The 17,373-nt window shown below is 33.6% G+C and overlaps 1 protein-coding gene across 5 annotated transcripts in view; it reads left to right on the plus strand.

The window, feature by feature from the left end:
* Nucleotides 1-17,373, plus strand: part of LOC143914960 (protein groucho-like) — a 233,096-nt gene that overhangs the window by 59,605 nt on the left and 156,118 nt on the right. For 3 of the 5 annotated variants that reach the window (XM_077435396.1, XM_077435398.1, XM_077435399.1), the window contains 3 exons: nucleotides 1,100-1,197; nucleotides 2,530-2,593; nucleotides 12,993-13,037. In XM_077435396.1, coding sequence (XP_077291522.1) covers nucleotides 1,100-1,197; nucleotides 2,530-2,593; nucleotides 12,993-13,037 — 207 coding nt within the window. Of the gene's footprint in view, nucleotides 1-1,099; nucleotides 1,198-2,529; nucleotides 2,594-4,563; nucleotides 4,628-12,992; nucleotides 13,038-17,373 lie in introns of all 5 variants that reach the window. The other 2 variants (XM_077435400.1, XM_077435397.1) reach the window with 1 other exon arrangement.

The raw sequence follows: 17,373 nt of genomic DNA on the forward strand, positions 1-17,373 counted from the left end.
TATGTCAAGCATCGAAAGGTCGACGAGTTCGATCCCGTTAGCTAACCTCGATTTGCAACGAATTTATTCCGAGTATAATCTTTGATGCTGCTGGTCATACTTGGATATTTGTGACTTCAAGTCGATCGTTTCCTACCAGCGTTTGCCAATTTATCTAATGTTATCACTATTTGAATATGATTTATGTACAAGTGGAAATCCATAGATGTCTCGGTAATTTCGAGTAATTCAGTATTGTCCAGAAAGGCGCATTGGGGCTTACCTTTTAGGCTCTCCTGGTATATATGTATGTAAAATAAATAAATCATATCCAAATAGTAGGTAGGATGTTTTTGCCAATTTAATAAGGAACCGTTTCAATCTGACCAGTAGTAGTACTGCAGAAATACTCTGAATAAATTCTTTTAAATAATGGTCGATCCAGGGCTTGAATCAGGGAAACTCTCGGTGGTTAACATTAACCACCGAGATTTACTACTAGGCAATTTTATTTCATCCAAAGGTACATACATATAGACGGATATTCTTAATTTTTTATTTAAATATAATCATCCGTTGATATTCAATTTCGTAAAATATTTACAATTTTAAAAGTATTTATTTTACAAAATTTGTGCGGATGTTGATTTGATTAAATTTATGTGCTGGTCAGATTTGTATAGTTGTAGCATCCAAGTTGATCGATTCGTATTGGAGTTAAAACGGTTCCTTAAATAAATTGGCTCACACTTACCCATTATTGTGACCATTTGATTATGATTTAAATTTATATTTATGTATGGTACATGCACATGTGCGTAGATGTTTGGCAACTTGCTTTGTCACTATGGTTAAAATGAAATTGAACAGAAAAACGTATCTGTACCATATTTCAAGTGAAGTCATTAATTCATATTAAAAATATGGGTTTCATAAATGTATTAAAGCCATAGAGGTTTAGGACTTGAAATAAGGTTAATTGGTTTATTTGAAAGCCACTCACAGGCGTTGCTGTTTATTGTTTTTTGCGCTGAGAATCAGCGGCATGTTCACTTGCACGTTTTATTGCACCAATTAAATTGAATATGAAATTAATATATATATTTTTTATTTTTTTCAGGGACCCCCTCAACCTGGACAGCCGTTCAAATTCACCGTGGGCGAATCATGCGATAGGATAAAAGAAGAATTTAATTTCCTCCAAGCGCAATATCACAAGTCAGTATGATTGCACTCGTTATATGATATTTACATTTGTAATGGAATCGTTTCATTGATCAATATTTACACAGTGATAAAGACTGAGCGAGTTTCGATACTCGCTGTTAACAAAAAACAATATTGTTATTTAGATTGTTTGGATTGTTTGCATGCAAACAAACCACTACACGTGTAATAAATATTTATATTTACATATTGTTTATTATAATACAGTAAAACGATATGTAAGCTAGTAAGTGTGGACGTGTAATATAAGCATTTCCTTTCAGATATTGTATTCACAGGAAGCGACCGTTTCTAATTTTTTCATGTCTATTTTGAGCATATGTTTCTTTTTATACAGATACAAAAAACGGAGTTTTTTACAGGATACACGCTTGTACGTTTTCTTTTTATTATAGATGGATTTCGACTTGATTAAATTGTTGTATGTTGTATGTGTAAATGTATGTAAAACAGCAGTTCCCAATCGGAGGTACGCGAATATTATTATTTTTTACAAGCCCCTTTACAAGTTTGCTTCGCTCAAAATTTGGATTTGATATCCTACATTCTTCCGATCGTTTTGAAACTTTGCCATTTTGCGCGGCTTGGTCAACAATATTCAAATCAAATCCGCCAGTACGATGGTGAAAAGTAATCGTAATAGACTACACAAGCTTAAAAATTGCTACAATTTTGACCATCTTGACGTCTAATTGTAAGTTGCCGTATTTATTTTCCTTTCCGCCACCCGCTCTATTTGTCAGATTTTAATTGTTTTCTTATAATTATATATTGTCTTAATTTTATAAACAAAACATAGAAGAGGCTTTTTTTTTTTTAAAAAACTTTTTTTTACTACAGTTTTTTTTCTCACCTTTTCCAATCGTCGTATGAGACTGTTTCCTATATATTTGTGTATATAGAAAGAGATTTTAATGAATAGAATTTTGAAAAACCTCGAATAAGTTAGCGGAATGAGAACTTTCTATAATGATTTTTTTAAATGTAAACATTTGTAAGAACGATATGAATCACATTGTGGTTGTTTTGAAAAGTTCAACAACTCTTGCCATGTCTATATGCTTACGTAATTTATTTATATGTTATTCGTATTTAGAATCGATTAACGTTATTAATCATGTATAGTAAAGATTTAGATACTGAAAAGCAGTTAGAAGGGGCTGGTGTTTTGAAGCTTATAAATTTACAAAAAAATCTAATATAATAAGAGGTACGATTTTTGGAATTGGGTTGTTAAGGGGTACGTTTGTCAAAAAAAAGGTTGGGAACCGCTGATATAAATCTATTTTCTATTTTTTTTTCAATATGTTTTAAAAATTTCAGTCTCAAATTGGAATGTGAGAAGCTGGCCAGCGAAAAAATAGAAATTCAAAGGCACTACGTTATGGTAAGTCCGAACAGTAAAAAAAAGGGATGGAAACTGCATAAATTTGTGCTTGGGATCACGAATGTTCACCATCATAATGTGCCTTGTGTCGTTTATATTATCATCGGTTATGCCTTGTGCACTATCGGATATGATCATTCGCTTTGTGTGTACACTAACATACTAAACAAGACATGAAAAATGTATTTTCTTGATACTTTTCGTACTGAGAGTGAAGTCGAATTGGGAAACCGACCATTTTAAATTAACTTGCGCAGCCTGTTCTCAAATTATAAAATGTGCCGTAATTTGGCGTTTTCAACGGAAGTTGTAAAATAATAATGACGAATGTAGTCATTAAACTTCACACAATCTCAGTACCGACGTTTCTAAATTCGACGGTCTTCTTCTTTCACATGTATGTATGTATGTATGTATGTATGTTTTTCACATGTGTATAAATTATCTTGTATTTTAGCTGAAATATCATTATCGGACCGAAAATGTGATTTTTTTTATGTCTTGTTCGGTTTGCATATTAAAAACTTTTATTACAGGATTAACCAATTGATAACAAGTTCCTTTACAGTTGCTGATGTGCGCCACCCAAACCTGCATGATTATGGTTGCCAATTTAATATCATCAAGATTTCTTAAAATAAAATAAATGTAATCGTAGCCTATTGTAGCGTGTGCTTAACACATTGAAATAAATTTAAAATATATATTATATAATTGAAAGCTGAATTACAGACTATTTGTGCCAGCCACATTCAAAATACAGAACAGTTCTTAACACTTTACCGACCGCATACGGTTGGCGTCTTACCATTGCTTCTTTCAAACAACCGCGAACGCCAATCTGGCGTCCTCAGATGCCTATAATTTTTCTAATCATACGATATAATTTATGCTAAGCAGTATAATCATATAAAAATTAATTAATGATAAAATATACATATGTATTAACGAGTTCGTATTTTCTAGAGATGTTGCAAATTTTAAAAATTCATAATTTTTTTGAGCAAATTTAAACTAAATACATAAATAGTGCTAGGACAAGTATGATTTTTAATAATTAAATGTAATGTTATATTTGATTTACGAACAACTGAAACGATTTAAATTTTTCTGTTAATTAGAAAGTAGCGTCATAGCAGACTTTTTTTAATGATTAAATTTTTTAATGATTTTTTATTGATAAGTAAAATCTTAACTTACGAAATCTTCTAGTAGTGTGTAGCACCATACAAATCCTAAATAATAGTTTTTTTTTTAAAAAACTATTATTATCGAATAAATATGAAAAATTCGAAAGATATTTGGAATCCTTGAAAAACATGGTACTTTATTTTAATTTTCGTCCTAATCACCCTATGTATGTATTGTATTATACTAGTAGACAATTTGATCGTCTCTGAAATACAACTACGACCGACAAATTGCTTTCGTAGCCATAGATTTATCAGAAACCTCGTGTTTTGGCAAATTTTTCTGCCAGTGGGTTACATTAGTGGGAAGTTTAATGACAGTATCTACAAAAAAAATGGATAAATTGCGAACTATTTGTGTATGGCGGTGCTTGGATTCCATCGACGATTCTTTTACATCCATACAATTTAATTTCGAATATATTTTGGTAGTTGGATTCGTGAGCACACGCTGTAGTACTTATTTACAAAATTCGAACGTGCTGAGAATCTTGATGGTACGAAATTGGCAAATTTTCGTTGTAAATAATGTTTTTAACCAAGTTTTCAGTTTTTGTTTCCTCGACTAACATTTCATTTTTGATTAATTCGATTTTTTCTGTTTTTTTTCCACCCCGCCCGCCCGTCGCACTCCACAACACTCACCTCTACCAAAAAAAAAAACCAAAACTGTACCACGTGTTCACGCCTGTTGTCTCTGTCTGGCAAAATGTGTCTGATGCGCTGTCTCGCTCGTGCGCTACGTCCTCACTAATGTGCAAAATTGTGCAAAACAAACAGTTTAAAGTTGGAATGTGAGAAGTTGGCCCAAGAGAAGACAGAAATGCAAAGACACTATGTTATGGTAAGTGTTTTTGACACGCCGTGTGATTCTCGTTTGACCCATGCTTTGATTGCCCGCCCACAAACACCATTTTCATTGCTCCCACCCCTCCCCCCCTTCGTCCTCGTCCTCCCACATTCGCATGACGCTTTCTATGTGATCATCATCATTTCATTGATTTGTTGAATAGATTTAGTAGCACATTGTATTTTGAATTTCTTTCGCATACTAATATTGTAATAATGCAACTAACCCACCTGGTGCATGCTTAACGACCATATAACAATGGACACGGTAGAATTAAATTAAAGTTTGCATGTATTATAATATGTTGTTAGACACTTGATGATTCTGTTGTTCAATGGAACCTGTTATTAAATATTGCAGCGTATTTCTAATCTTGAAAGTTAATTTTTGATGATTTTATGTACATACTTATATATTAAAAAAATATATATGACTCAATTTGCATTCATTTACATGTTACGCTGAGAACGTTTGCTTATATTATTAGTTGTTAGATTTAATAAATTATTTAATTAAGAATCATTGCTCTAAAAATTGGTTTATCTTTTATATTTATTTAACATACGTGGGGGAGGCGGCAAAGCCGATAGACCCAAGGGGTTTGATTTATACATGTAAATTAAATGAGAAAAAAGTAAAATGACAATATTAAAATAAAAATAAGAGAGAAATATGTATGTATGTATTTATTTTTATTTTATTCTAAACAGACCATTGTGGCATAACAGGAATTCCTAAAGCGCCACAATGGTCAAAAAATATAACACAAAAAAAACAAAATAACAATTAAACATAAATTAATACATATAGAAAATATAGTATATTATAGAAAATAATATACTCATCAATTATGCATAAAAAAAAATACATTTGAACATAAACATAAATACATCCATACATAAACATAAAAAATAGCATTTAATAATAGCAGATAAAGTAAAAATATCAAATAAAAAATATAGCATAAGGAATGCCTTGCACCTACAGCCAGTTTCAATAAATATGTAAGAAACAACTACAAATACAAAACATCCCTGTAAGGCCCAAATTATATATTCCTATAGGCCTAACAGCTAATTCCAATGCGCCTTCCTGGCCAATTATTTATAAACATGGATTAACAATTTTATAGAGCGTCATAGACGCATCTTTGGATAAATTTGACGAAAAATGTTGCAGCATTTTGTACGTCATCAAATTCGAGAAGTTGAAAACTCGAAGTTTCAATGAAATCAGATAAATTCACCATGTCTGACAGGAAACGATCGACCTATTAGGCCAGGCATTGAACCCGTGACAACTCAGTTGAAAGCATTATACTCCAACCATTGATATATGATGCTGGTTTACATTTAAGGCAGTTGTTAAGTCAAATACATACCACTATAGTCATCGGTGTCATCTCCACTTGAGTACATATGTGTCTGTATAGGCGAAAACACACCGAGTGGTATGGAACGTCGCGTGACCTTCCTGTTGTGCACGTGCAGAATGCATATGCTTGGGAGGTCGCACGTGTATGCATTTCCACAGGCAAACGACAAGTTTCTCCTACATTTCTTCAAATATCGGATTCACCGTTGTCGATCACTGTCAAGCAAGGATAAAGTATCATTAAAAACACTTCAGGGGGTGATTTTCGGGACTGTGTACCATGTACATATATTGGCTAGGGGTGCTGCGTTTTTTTCGCATGTTTAAAAGTATCTGAAAAAAAAAACACGTAACACGTACATACAATCCTGTATTGTTTTTATATCTACAAAGCTGTCTTAAAATACGCTTATGAATAATTATTGCAAAAATCTTATATATTAATGTAGATTTTTTTAAGCAGAAAACATGCTCGTTTTAGAAACTTTTTTTATTAGTATTGAATCGTGAGATAAAATATGCCGTCGTGATATCATCTTTGCAACTACTCATTTTACAGCTTTTGTTAGGTAATATAATGATGGTAATCTAAAACCATTCCACGATGAAAAAAGAATTGACTGAAATACAATTTCCAAAGTATGTTAATTGCTGTGGATTCTTTTTTGAGCGCACTAAACGAGTTCAAATGACTCCAAGGATTCCCACTGATTAAACAATGATTTTACTCCCGTGCTTATTATGGTCAATTACGGCTGTCGTAGTGACCGATCATTCTGTGCGATGGAAATGACCCAAGGGGGTCATTATGACCACGTGGATTAATCGCGGATATTCACTTGATCAAAATGTTAAAAGCGACACGCGCTCTATTATTATTTTTAACGTTTGCAATTACCATACATTTGTACCTACATATACATAGAAAATCAAAACGATTTTTATTATGTAAAACTACGAAGCACACGCGTGCGCTTAGATTTAATGAATAAAGTCATAAATTTTATTCAACGTTCACTATCAAATGCTTTGGAGAGAGGTGCCGTCCGACATGTGTTAATCATTAACGTGAATTTGTACTGTATAGGTACATATATCTTTGCGTGTAACGCTCTAGTAAAAAAAAAATGTATTTTCAAACACATAATTCTAATATTACAACACGCTACACGATTAGATACGTATCTTATTAAAGGAAAGGGGGGGCAAGTGTAAGGGGGGTATAAAAACTTATTTAGTTACGGTTCCTCTGTGCCAGTACGACCCTGTAAAAACATCATCAATCACACACACCTTTACCGACACGCTCGCTTTTAAATTGAGATTTAAAAACTACAAACGAAAATAAATAAATAAATCGAAATATAGTTTTTCGTGTCACGAACTCGACATTACAACTTGTTAAACGTATACCGTAATTACATTAATTAAATGTTTGAATCGCGCGCGCTACTGAGAGTACGTATTATGGCGACGGGAAATTTGCATAGCGTTTAAACTCGTGTGTCAAATCGCAATTATACACAGTGAGACTAATTGCGTTTAAAATGCCATTAAGCGTAATTTTTCAGCGATGCAAAATGCATTGCGAAATTGCAGTTGGCGGTGGGAAAACCTTGGATAGTCGACTGCTTGAAGTTCTGCCTCATATCAGATGACCGGACTGATTTTGAGCAGTAAGGGATGGGGTTTTTTAGTCTAGTTTATCAATTTCTTTATTGGGATTTTTGGTTATAAACCCTTTTTATGAGTAGTGATATATAAATTTAACTTGGTCACTTAATCAAGACCAAGTTTTTTAGTGGATTAGAATACTGTATGTGGTTACTTTTCTTAAAATCGTTAACGTAGATTGAATCGTAAATAATTTAAATTATCTATCTCAGGTGAATAATGTCATAATGCATTCAAGTAAATTAGTAATTTTTATTTTATTTTTAATGATCACATTTATTTGTTTAAAGTTTGGACCATTTGAAAGTTTCGTTCATAATTGAAACAACCTTAGTTAATCTGTGTTGCCAGTGAATTTGTCAATTTGAAATTGCCACATTTAATACTGGAAATAAACAAATTTCAGACTACTTAATACACAATACGCCTTTTGCATCGATTTTTAATACAATCTTTAAAATATTTTAAAGATTGTATAATTGTATAGCTCGGACGTTAAGCTTCTGCTTACCGTCAAGAAGGTGCCGGGCTCTATCCCTGAATGAAAATGAATTTTTCAGAGTATGCTGTTGGTCAGACCTGGATTTGTGACTCCAGGTTGATCGTTTCCTATCAGAGTTTGCCAATTTTCTCTGATTTCATTGTTGAAACGGTTCCCGGAAAAAAAAATTGGCTAAAAATCCTTCCTACCTACTATGTCACCACTATTTGAAAAATTTGATTGATGTACAATAAAAATTTATGTACAATTCATAGATGTCTCGTTAATTTGCGAGTTTTTTCAGTGTCTCGCAATTCAACGACTTATAATAAAATGCTGTATTTGTATTTGTAATTGGCCAGGAAGGCGCATTGGGATTTACCTGTAAGGCCTTCCTGGTATATATGTAAAATAAAAATAAAAATAAATAAAGGTAAATACCGGTAAATTTTGAAATTTTGCCGATTTACCCGTATACCGGTATATACTGGTATTGCAATCCCTACAAGTTACAAATTAAGCTGTCTAATGAAATAAATGCATCCGCTCACGCACCGGCTATCGTGTGAAATTTTCTGTGTTAAACTAAGCGACTAAATAAAATGAGTTTTGCGAAAAACATCTGTACAATTGAATATGCAATTATAATTGTTTTTCAATAGATTTTTTAGTGTATAACGTATTGTATCCTGCTCGCGCACACGTAAGCAAGGCTGTGAGACAAAAACAGGAAGATTTTCACGGCACGCCACTTGGAAAAATATTTAAATGCAGATAATATCATTATCGGTAGAATACAAAATACACCCGATTTTATTGATTATATTTTTGTAAATGCTAGTGACCCTACGATGGACAAATTGGTTGATAGATCACTGCGTATAAATAGCTCTTACATGTAATGCAATTCTTGACAAATCATATTTTATTCAAACTGTCACGGAATAAAGGAATTCTATTAATGTATTTACTGTAAAGTGGGGCGTGCGATTGCTTCATTGTTCAATTTAAAAAAAAAGGTGCAAAAATGAACGACTCATACATCATTATCATTGCACAATGATTTCAAACGTACACCTTTATATACGTAATAAATCAAGTTATTATTTTTTTTTTTAAATTTAATTTAATAGTTTATTCACGAAGTCTTGTCTCATGATTATAATAAATATGTACATATATATCTATTTTGTTTTTCACGTACGTATAATATTGTGTGTACGGTTTTTAATATCGCCACATTGTTTGATTTATAGCCGCTTTGATACTATTGAACTACAATCCATTAATCACCACGGCCAGACTCGAAGGAATAGAACAGAAAAAAAAAAACAACAAGCACGAGATATTATTTTCCAGCAGATCGAGCATACAGATTAATTTGGTGATTTAGATTTATTCTTTTTTAGCGTTTGAACGAACGATTGAAAAGTGTAGATTTGAGCTTCTAGATTACATAGATCGGGCGTCCAATTAGGTAACGTAATACGATTTAAGACCCGACTGGATCTGATTAACGAACGCGCGTATGTGTTTATGTATAGTTATTTTTTTTTTTCGTCAGTTCTGTTACAACAATCCAGGAAATGTCTTGTTTGTACGATACGGTTGTATCTCTTGTTACACACATGACGAATTTAAAATAACGCATATTATTTAGCCGGATACACTTGGTTTTATATCTGAATGGGAAGGCTAACAGGTTCGGCTTTGACATTATGATTTTCTGTGTTTGAAAAAATCTGATAATAGATTCTGAAAATATCGTAAAAATGTCATAAATTAAAACTGGCATGTTTCGATAATGATTAAGGCGGGACTGATCAGTTTGAGAGTTGTCAGTATAGAATATATGATTAGACAGACTTAAGTTGAAGTAATTATATACATATTATGTACAGCTACAATTTTTCTAATAATAAGTACGCGTATTCAGTTTTGAATCCGATTTATCGTATGAGATTAGGACTGGTATTGAGACATCTGCATGCTTAAAAACAACTTCATACGTGTCATGAATAAATATACATATATTAGTCCCTATTTATTAGGGAAAGGACTACTCTAAGTACATACACAAAGTTATAACTCAGTTCTAGCGCTTTTTTTTGCACATCCTTTCAATGGCGCCATCAAACGATGGCAGGTGTTACATTAAGCACTTTAAACATAATCGAAAGCTTTTGATATCGCATTATAATACTTAGGATGCGTCCCAACGTGCTGGCATTCAAGTTTGACTTACAAGATTAAAAAAAATAATGAACTGTAAAAAAGTTCTAAATCAGTGCTAGCGAATTTTTTTTGCACATCCTTTCAATGGCCTCATCGAACGATGGCAGATGTTATTTATATTAAACACAAACATAATCGGAAGCTTTTGACTGACCGTGTTAAATTTAAATCGCGTAAAACGAGTTCACTTTTTTATGCAGTCCACGGGATATTCCATAAAAAGACTGATGATGCGTTCTAATGTGCTGGTCATTAAAGTTTGACTTACAAGATTAAAAAAAATAATGAACTGTAAAAAAGTCCAAAACCAGTGCAGTACATTTTTTGCACATCGTTCTAATGGCGCCATAGAACGATGGCAGATGTTATATTAAACACATAAACATAATCGAAAGCTTTTGATACGAATTGACTGACCGTGTTAAATTTAAATCGCGTGAAATGAGTACACTTTTTATGTCGGTCCACGGGATATCGCATAAAAAGACTAGTGTGATGCGTTCCAATGTGTTGATCATTAAAGTTTGGAAAGGAGGGGGGTTATCGTTCAGGAACTTTCAATCTCACCTGGTTTGGGCCGTATTGTACTATGAGACAAGGCCGGTTGGGCTTACCTTCCTCAACGCCAGCACGGACACATAATCGAAAGCTTTTGATACGTATTGACTGACCGTGTTAAATTGTAATCGCGTAAAACGAGTATAATTTTTTTGTGCGTTACACGGGATATCGCATAAAAAGACTATTGTGCTGATCATTAAAGTTCGGAAAGTTGGGGGGGGGGGGGGGTTATAGTTCAGGAACTTTCAGTCTCACCTGGTTTGGGACGTATTGTGCTGTAAAACACGGCCGGTTGGGCTTACTTTTCTCAACACCAGCACATGACATCGTCTTACGACATAACACCGGCTTTCTTTGAGAGTTTGCATTACACATAAATCGCATAAAAAACCCAGGTGTACCTTATAAATTGAGCAATGGTTTTTGAGCAATAGGAAAAAAATATATTGGTATTAAATATATTTGGGATACTTTGGCATAAAATTTTCGCTAGAGAACAAATTGCCAATATCCCTCCCACTACATGGTCGTGGCCACTCCAGCGTGAATTTGTGTACATGATTATCGCGTAGAAATAGTGTTTTGATTGATTGTTGCCGCGGGTGATACGAACCGTACAAATCGTTGTGCACGCTCCATTGAACCACAATTGAACCACGGGGTCCGACAACAAATTAGAATCAAGAAGAATCGTTCGTTATACCTGCTCTGTGTGTGCATGTGAATGTGAATTAATTGAAAACTAACTACGCTATTGTTGCATGTCTAACACTAACAAACAACGAGCGATTTTTTCGTTCGTATTATATTGCATGTATTATTATATAATAGTTTCATAAGCGGACTCGATCATTCGAAATCACAAATGAGCAATTCTTTTGTCGTGTGAATTCGGATTTTTGAGATGCCATTTGTAACGCATGCTATCATTTCATCTGTGGTTTTCTGCTGTAGGGTCTTCAACTCGACCTATATTGATTATGTTTCGTCGATCATTTGATCGGTTTCCATTTGAAATATGAACTTTTATATAATAGACGTTGAAGACCTATCTGTAATTTATTTTGAATGAATTTTTCGAGTTCAAAGCAGTGTTTTGTAATGAATTTATCGCTTTTATAATGCTTGTCAATTGTAATTATAAAGGTCAGGTTTTGATAAGCGAAAAGATTAATGTTATATTTACCGCTGATAAATCTTTATTAATGTTGAGATTTTATTTTACTGATAATTTTACAATTTAGAAAAAATATATAAAGAAAACAATATTGGATTAATCGGGGCTGTGGAGTCGGATCAAAATTTACCGACTCCGACTCCAGCTTGAATGATTTTAGTTAGATTGACTTTTCTTCTATAAAATTATAGCGATTTTCAAGATATAAAATAATAAATAAATCAATAAATATTGACCAATTTATTGAATGATTGGTAATGAAATAGGTTTAAAAAAAATAATAGGTATATTCAAAGTACATATGTGTGTATGAATTTCATACAAAAATCAATTAATAAAAATATGAGCATAAAAAAAGTATAAGACGGAGGAAACATTTGATTTTTTTTTGATTTTTAAATGCTTTTTATTATTACGATTCAAAACACATTGAAGTATGTTCAACGATTTTATTTATAATGTAATTTAAATTCATGATTTTTATAAAAAAAATGATTAAATTTCAATTTATTAGTCGATTAACTTCAATAAAATACTTAAGGTAATACTATGAAATAAAATAATAATAAAAAGGAGTTCGAGTCGATTGATTTTTTACGACTCCGACTTCACAGCCCTGATTAATATAAAATCAGATTGTTTTAAGCACGAAAGTTTGAATGTTATTATGTTAAAACATTGAAAAAAATAAACTCGAAAAATTCATTAAAATTCACTTTTCAGTCGGTGCAAAATTTTATTTATTTTAAATTTTAATTAAAAAAATCATATATAAATATAATATTTGGAATTTTGCACGGACTTTCTTTATAAATAAAAAATGTAACACTTTTCTAATAAAATTTTTATTTTTTCAGTACTACGAAATGTCTTATGGACTCAACGTAGAAATGCATAAACAGGTGAGTGATTTAATTATTATTTTCTTAATAATTTCAAATAACGAATGTTCATATTAACGAATTATGATGATAATTGCCCATTAAAAAAAAAACTGCCGTCAATCAAATATTACAGTAATCGACGTTGCAATTAAATAAAATTGCATAAAATGACTGACTTGTTGACTGCACGCCAACAGATTCTTATCGATAATTTTACAACGTGTTTGATGCTATTTCTGTTCACTTAAATTGACTCAGACATGGTTTAAGAATTGCAGGAATTTGCGCGCTAAACCTCGCTAATTAGATCAATTAAATGGTAGAAGAGAATACAGGGGAGTTAAAATTAATTCGCAATTCAAATAATTCGATACGGAAATGTCAATGTCGACCCCCCCCCCAAATTTTTATTTGGAATTTTAATCTCAATAATGATTACATGTATATATGTACATATGACGTTCGATGGTCGATAGTTTTGCATGTGCTTCGTCATAAATTTTAATATTGTATTGGTTCGGTCATTGTTTGATTGACCGCACCGACAGAACAAATATAATAGTAATCGCCCAACAGTGTGTCGACGTATCGGTATGTCGATCTATCGATGCCTGTAAACGGGTAAACTGATAGGCAACATAATGGTGACCGCAAATGGGGGTGGTCACGGTGCGCCCACATTTCACACAATTCAAAATAATACACGGAATATCGATACGAATACACAATAAAACACATTTCGATCCAATTCGAACGGCGTAGCGTTAATTTTTTTTTTGCTTTATTTTTTATGTCACCCCACCTCTTCCTAGTCAATATCGATACCTCGAATTAGGGGATGGTATTACGAAGCCGGAAAATGCTTTATTTAGTCGGTTACGCGGGGGAGGGGGCGGTGTAGTCAGAGCCACCCTTGTTTACCCTGCTGGGGGTGTGTATTGGAAGGAGGGTCGCTTTGATGCCAGGTGTGATCAAAGACTCGAGAGTCTGAGAGATGAAACATAGCCTTTTATATTTACCCTTCCTTCGCTTATAAGATTTCTCTGTTCGGTGTTTCGTCCCTTTTGCTCCTCAACTCTCGCCGTGATGACATTCGACAGCAATTTCGGTAAATAAATTACCACCTTCGTATCCCGATTAATATTCGACATTTATAAATGAGTTATAATTGCGCTTGGGTCGTAGACGGTCGTATGCGCCAATCAGATTTAATAATTCACTCAAATCTCAATGGAGACTTCAAACGAGCTCTCCCTTACCTCTGACATTAATATTTCAATCTAATATTATGATATGGTCGTTTATTGTCAAGAAAATGGATTATGTGTATCGAATTTTTTTTATGTATGTCACTGTAGTGAAAACTATTCCTCAGCTAGAAGCTAAGAATGGATAAGTGAGAAACGTTCCTACTCTATTAACCTTTTATCTCAACTATACCTTTTTTTTAGTTTGTCTACATATTGTTGCGTATCCCGCGCCGTTAAGGCGCACTTTGATCTAATTTAAAATAAATACACAAAACGTATATGGAAATTACAAAACCATAAAAACGATAGGATAAAATGAATCGCTATAAGATAACCCCATCATCAGATTCAGTATTTAAACCGTGCCCGAGGTACGAAAGTCAGAACACCAGACTCCGTCTGTATCAATGGGCTCACCATTGTTAATTTCTATGGTCAACCCATTGATGTATAATACACTAGATCCGCCCTCACGTCTTATACTGGTCTCCCTTTTGGCGCATGCAAAATACATGGCGCATGCACAGTTTCTCTTAGTAGGTAGGTAGGTACCGCTGCGTCGTAGGGAAAAAAACCCAACTTCCCCGCTAGTTAAACCCCCCGCACCCCTCAGTTAGTGAAGACAAGATCTCCGACCAAAATCACACGTCAGGGCCCATCTATGTGTATTATACAGCAATGGGTCAACCTTTTTACTTGTGCTCTCTAGCTTTGTAGTTTGCCCTCTTTCTTGGAAAATAGCACCGTCGTGCCTATCTTTAGTCATAACTAAGGACCGGCGACAAGATGCTCGACGGCTAAAAAAAATGGTTCACTATTGTCAACCTTTTTTTTTGCTCTCCTGAATTCTCGGTCTATTGTTATTTTATAGCGGCAACTCGACCGCCGATCCTAAGTCATAACCAGAATTAGAGGACCAGGATACTTTAACCCACAAAAAATGGTTTACTATTGTCAGTTACTATTGTTCTTCGAAGCAAGAGTGCAAAAAAAATGGTTGACAATAGTAATCCATTTTTTGTGGGTTTAAAGAATCCTGGCTGCTTAAGTCTGGTCATAAACTAAACACAGGAGTCAATGAATACAGTTCTTCAGTGCAGTAAATCATAAAACAGTTCTACGAATCGCTCAAGTTCATCGTTCCAATTTAATAAATATTAGTGATATTTAAAAGTGTATATTTTAAATATAATATATCGATTCAGTATTAAAATTAAATTTTAAATAAATATTGTTTGGGATGTTGACTAAATCGTCGTCATCCTAATCAACGTTTTTAAAAATAGCGTGAGTATATATGTTCATAGTATGATGTCATATTCAGCTGTACAATATCCAATTAAATTTGTAAATATAATTTTTGATATAACAAAAAAATATGACATGGGGTACAAGGACACTGGATACATTGAAGGGTCGTTCTCGGGCATGTCCATGTGCTTTATTCCCCCTTTTTCGCCACACACACGCATCCTGTGTCCTATTGTGACATTTAGGGAAAGGGAGAGGGGATTGAAACGTTGATGGGCAAATCTCCGAGGTGGAGGGAACCGAGGGCGAGGGGGAATAAATTTGTTCCGGCTATTATTCAGCTTCGGCGTTTACCATTTTATTAGCATGTGCGTTATATATAAATGATAAGCTTCAGGGGGTGCGTTTTTGGAGTAAACAAGTTTTTATGGAAATAAGTCGAGACATCCCCAATCCCATTACTCGTGCGAGTTTGCCTAATAGGATTTCTGGAATTTTCATCGCAGTATCGTTGAATGCGGTCTATCACTGTCTATTTGGTCTAATAAATACGCACATAGATTTCAACCAAAATTGCGCATTAGAAATTGTGATATAAATATTCGCATAATGTGAATTTAATGTTAGAAAAATATAAATAAGTTTGATGTACATACATACATATTAGTTGAACAATAATGAGAACATATGAAACAGTTGTTTTTTGAGGATTTTGTGTCGTTTTTCTTTTAATATACGCTAAAATTACTGTTATAAATTAGACTGAAAGTTTTCTTTTCATATATTCGAATTTAAAATGAAATAAAAAATATGTATGGGGGGGCTCCTTCCAAAAACTGTGTCATTACGAAAAGAAGATTTTTCCCAATTTAGCGATTTTTATATTGAAAACCGTAGATTTGCACAACGGGCAAACGAACATTCACAATTCTGTAGTAGATTTTAGTTAATTTTACAATACTATGTTTTTTACAATTAATAGTAATGTATAAAATTCTCTTTATAATTTGCACATATATACGAGTATATAAAAATGGACGCGGTGTATGTATGTGTTAGTGCATGGAGAAGAATGGAGATTTCAAAAAAACAAATTTTAGAATACCAGGAGTACACGTTATGCATAGGGATGTGGCGTGACGACCGATCGTGTCGAAAAGCGGGGAAGTGGTGACCTGAGCGTCTGACATGTGCTCCTGATATTGAGCGAGTTGAAACGGGCTAGGTCAGCGTCAGGTGCGCAGGAGCGTACACAATGCTGTGGCGTGTCGAGGAAAAGCGAAGGAAATGTGCTCCTGAGTTGGAACGGGTGACGTCAGCGTCAGATGCGCGGGATCGTACACACATTCATTATTTCGACGCGGGCGTTTAATGAGCGGTCGACTTTTTATTAATAATTACCTTTACAGTAGTTTATATATAACATATAACTTTAGATTAATTCCTGTATCAATTCCCTTCCGAAGCCACCCGTTGAATTCAACGGGCACAACACTAATGCACATAAAATTTACAAATTGTATTTCGAGCAATGTGACATTCGAACAATTTGATTTCGAGCAATTTACCTAGAAATCCGAAAATGTAAGAATGCTATTTAGTTGACCTTTTAATAGTAGAGCTTAAAAGCGGCGACGAATGTTATTAATGTTTCAGAGAAGTTTATGGTCGTTTTTATTTTAATTATTTTTTTTAATGTATAAGCGCGTTTGCAATATTATCATATACATATATCGGGATTAGGGTTTGTGTGCCCCTCCAGGGTCGAATTTACATTTCGCGCGGGGGTTACACAAGTGCGATTTCGCACAACAATATTCCAAAGTGTCATTATTTATTCCTGTTTACACGGC

Source organism: Arctopsyche grandis, chromosome 7 (genome assembly GCF_051622035.1).
Source record: "Arctopsyche grandis isolate Sample6627 chromosome 7, ASM5162203v2, whole genome shotgun sequence".
Lineage (NCBI taxonomy): Eukaryota > Metazoa > Arthropoda > Insecta > Trichoptera > Hydropsychidae > Arctopsyche > Arctopsyche grandis.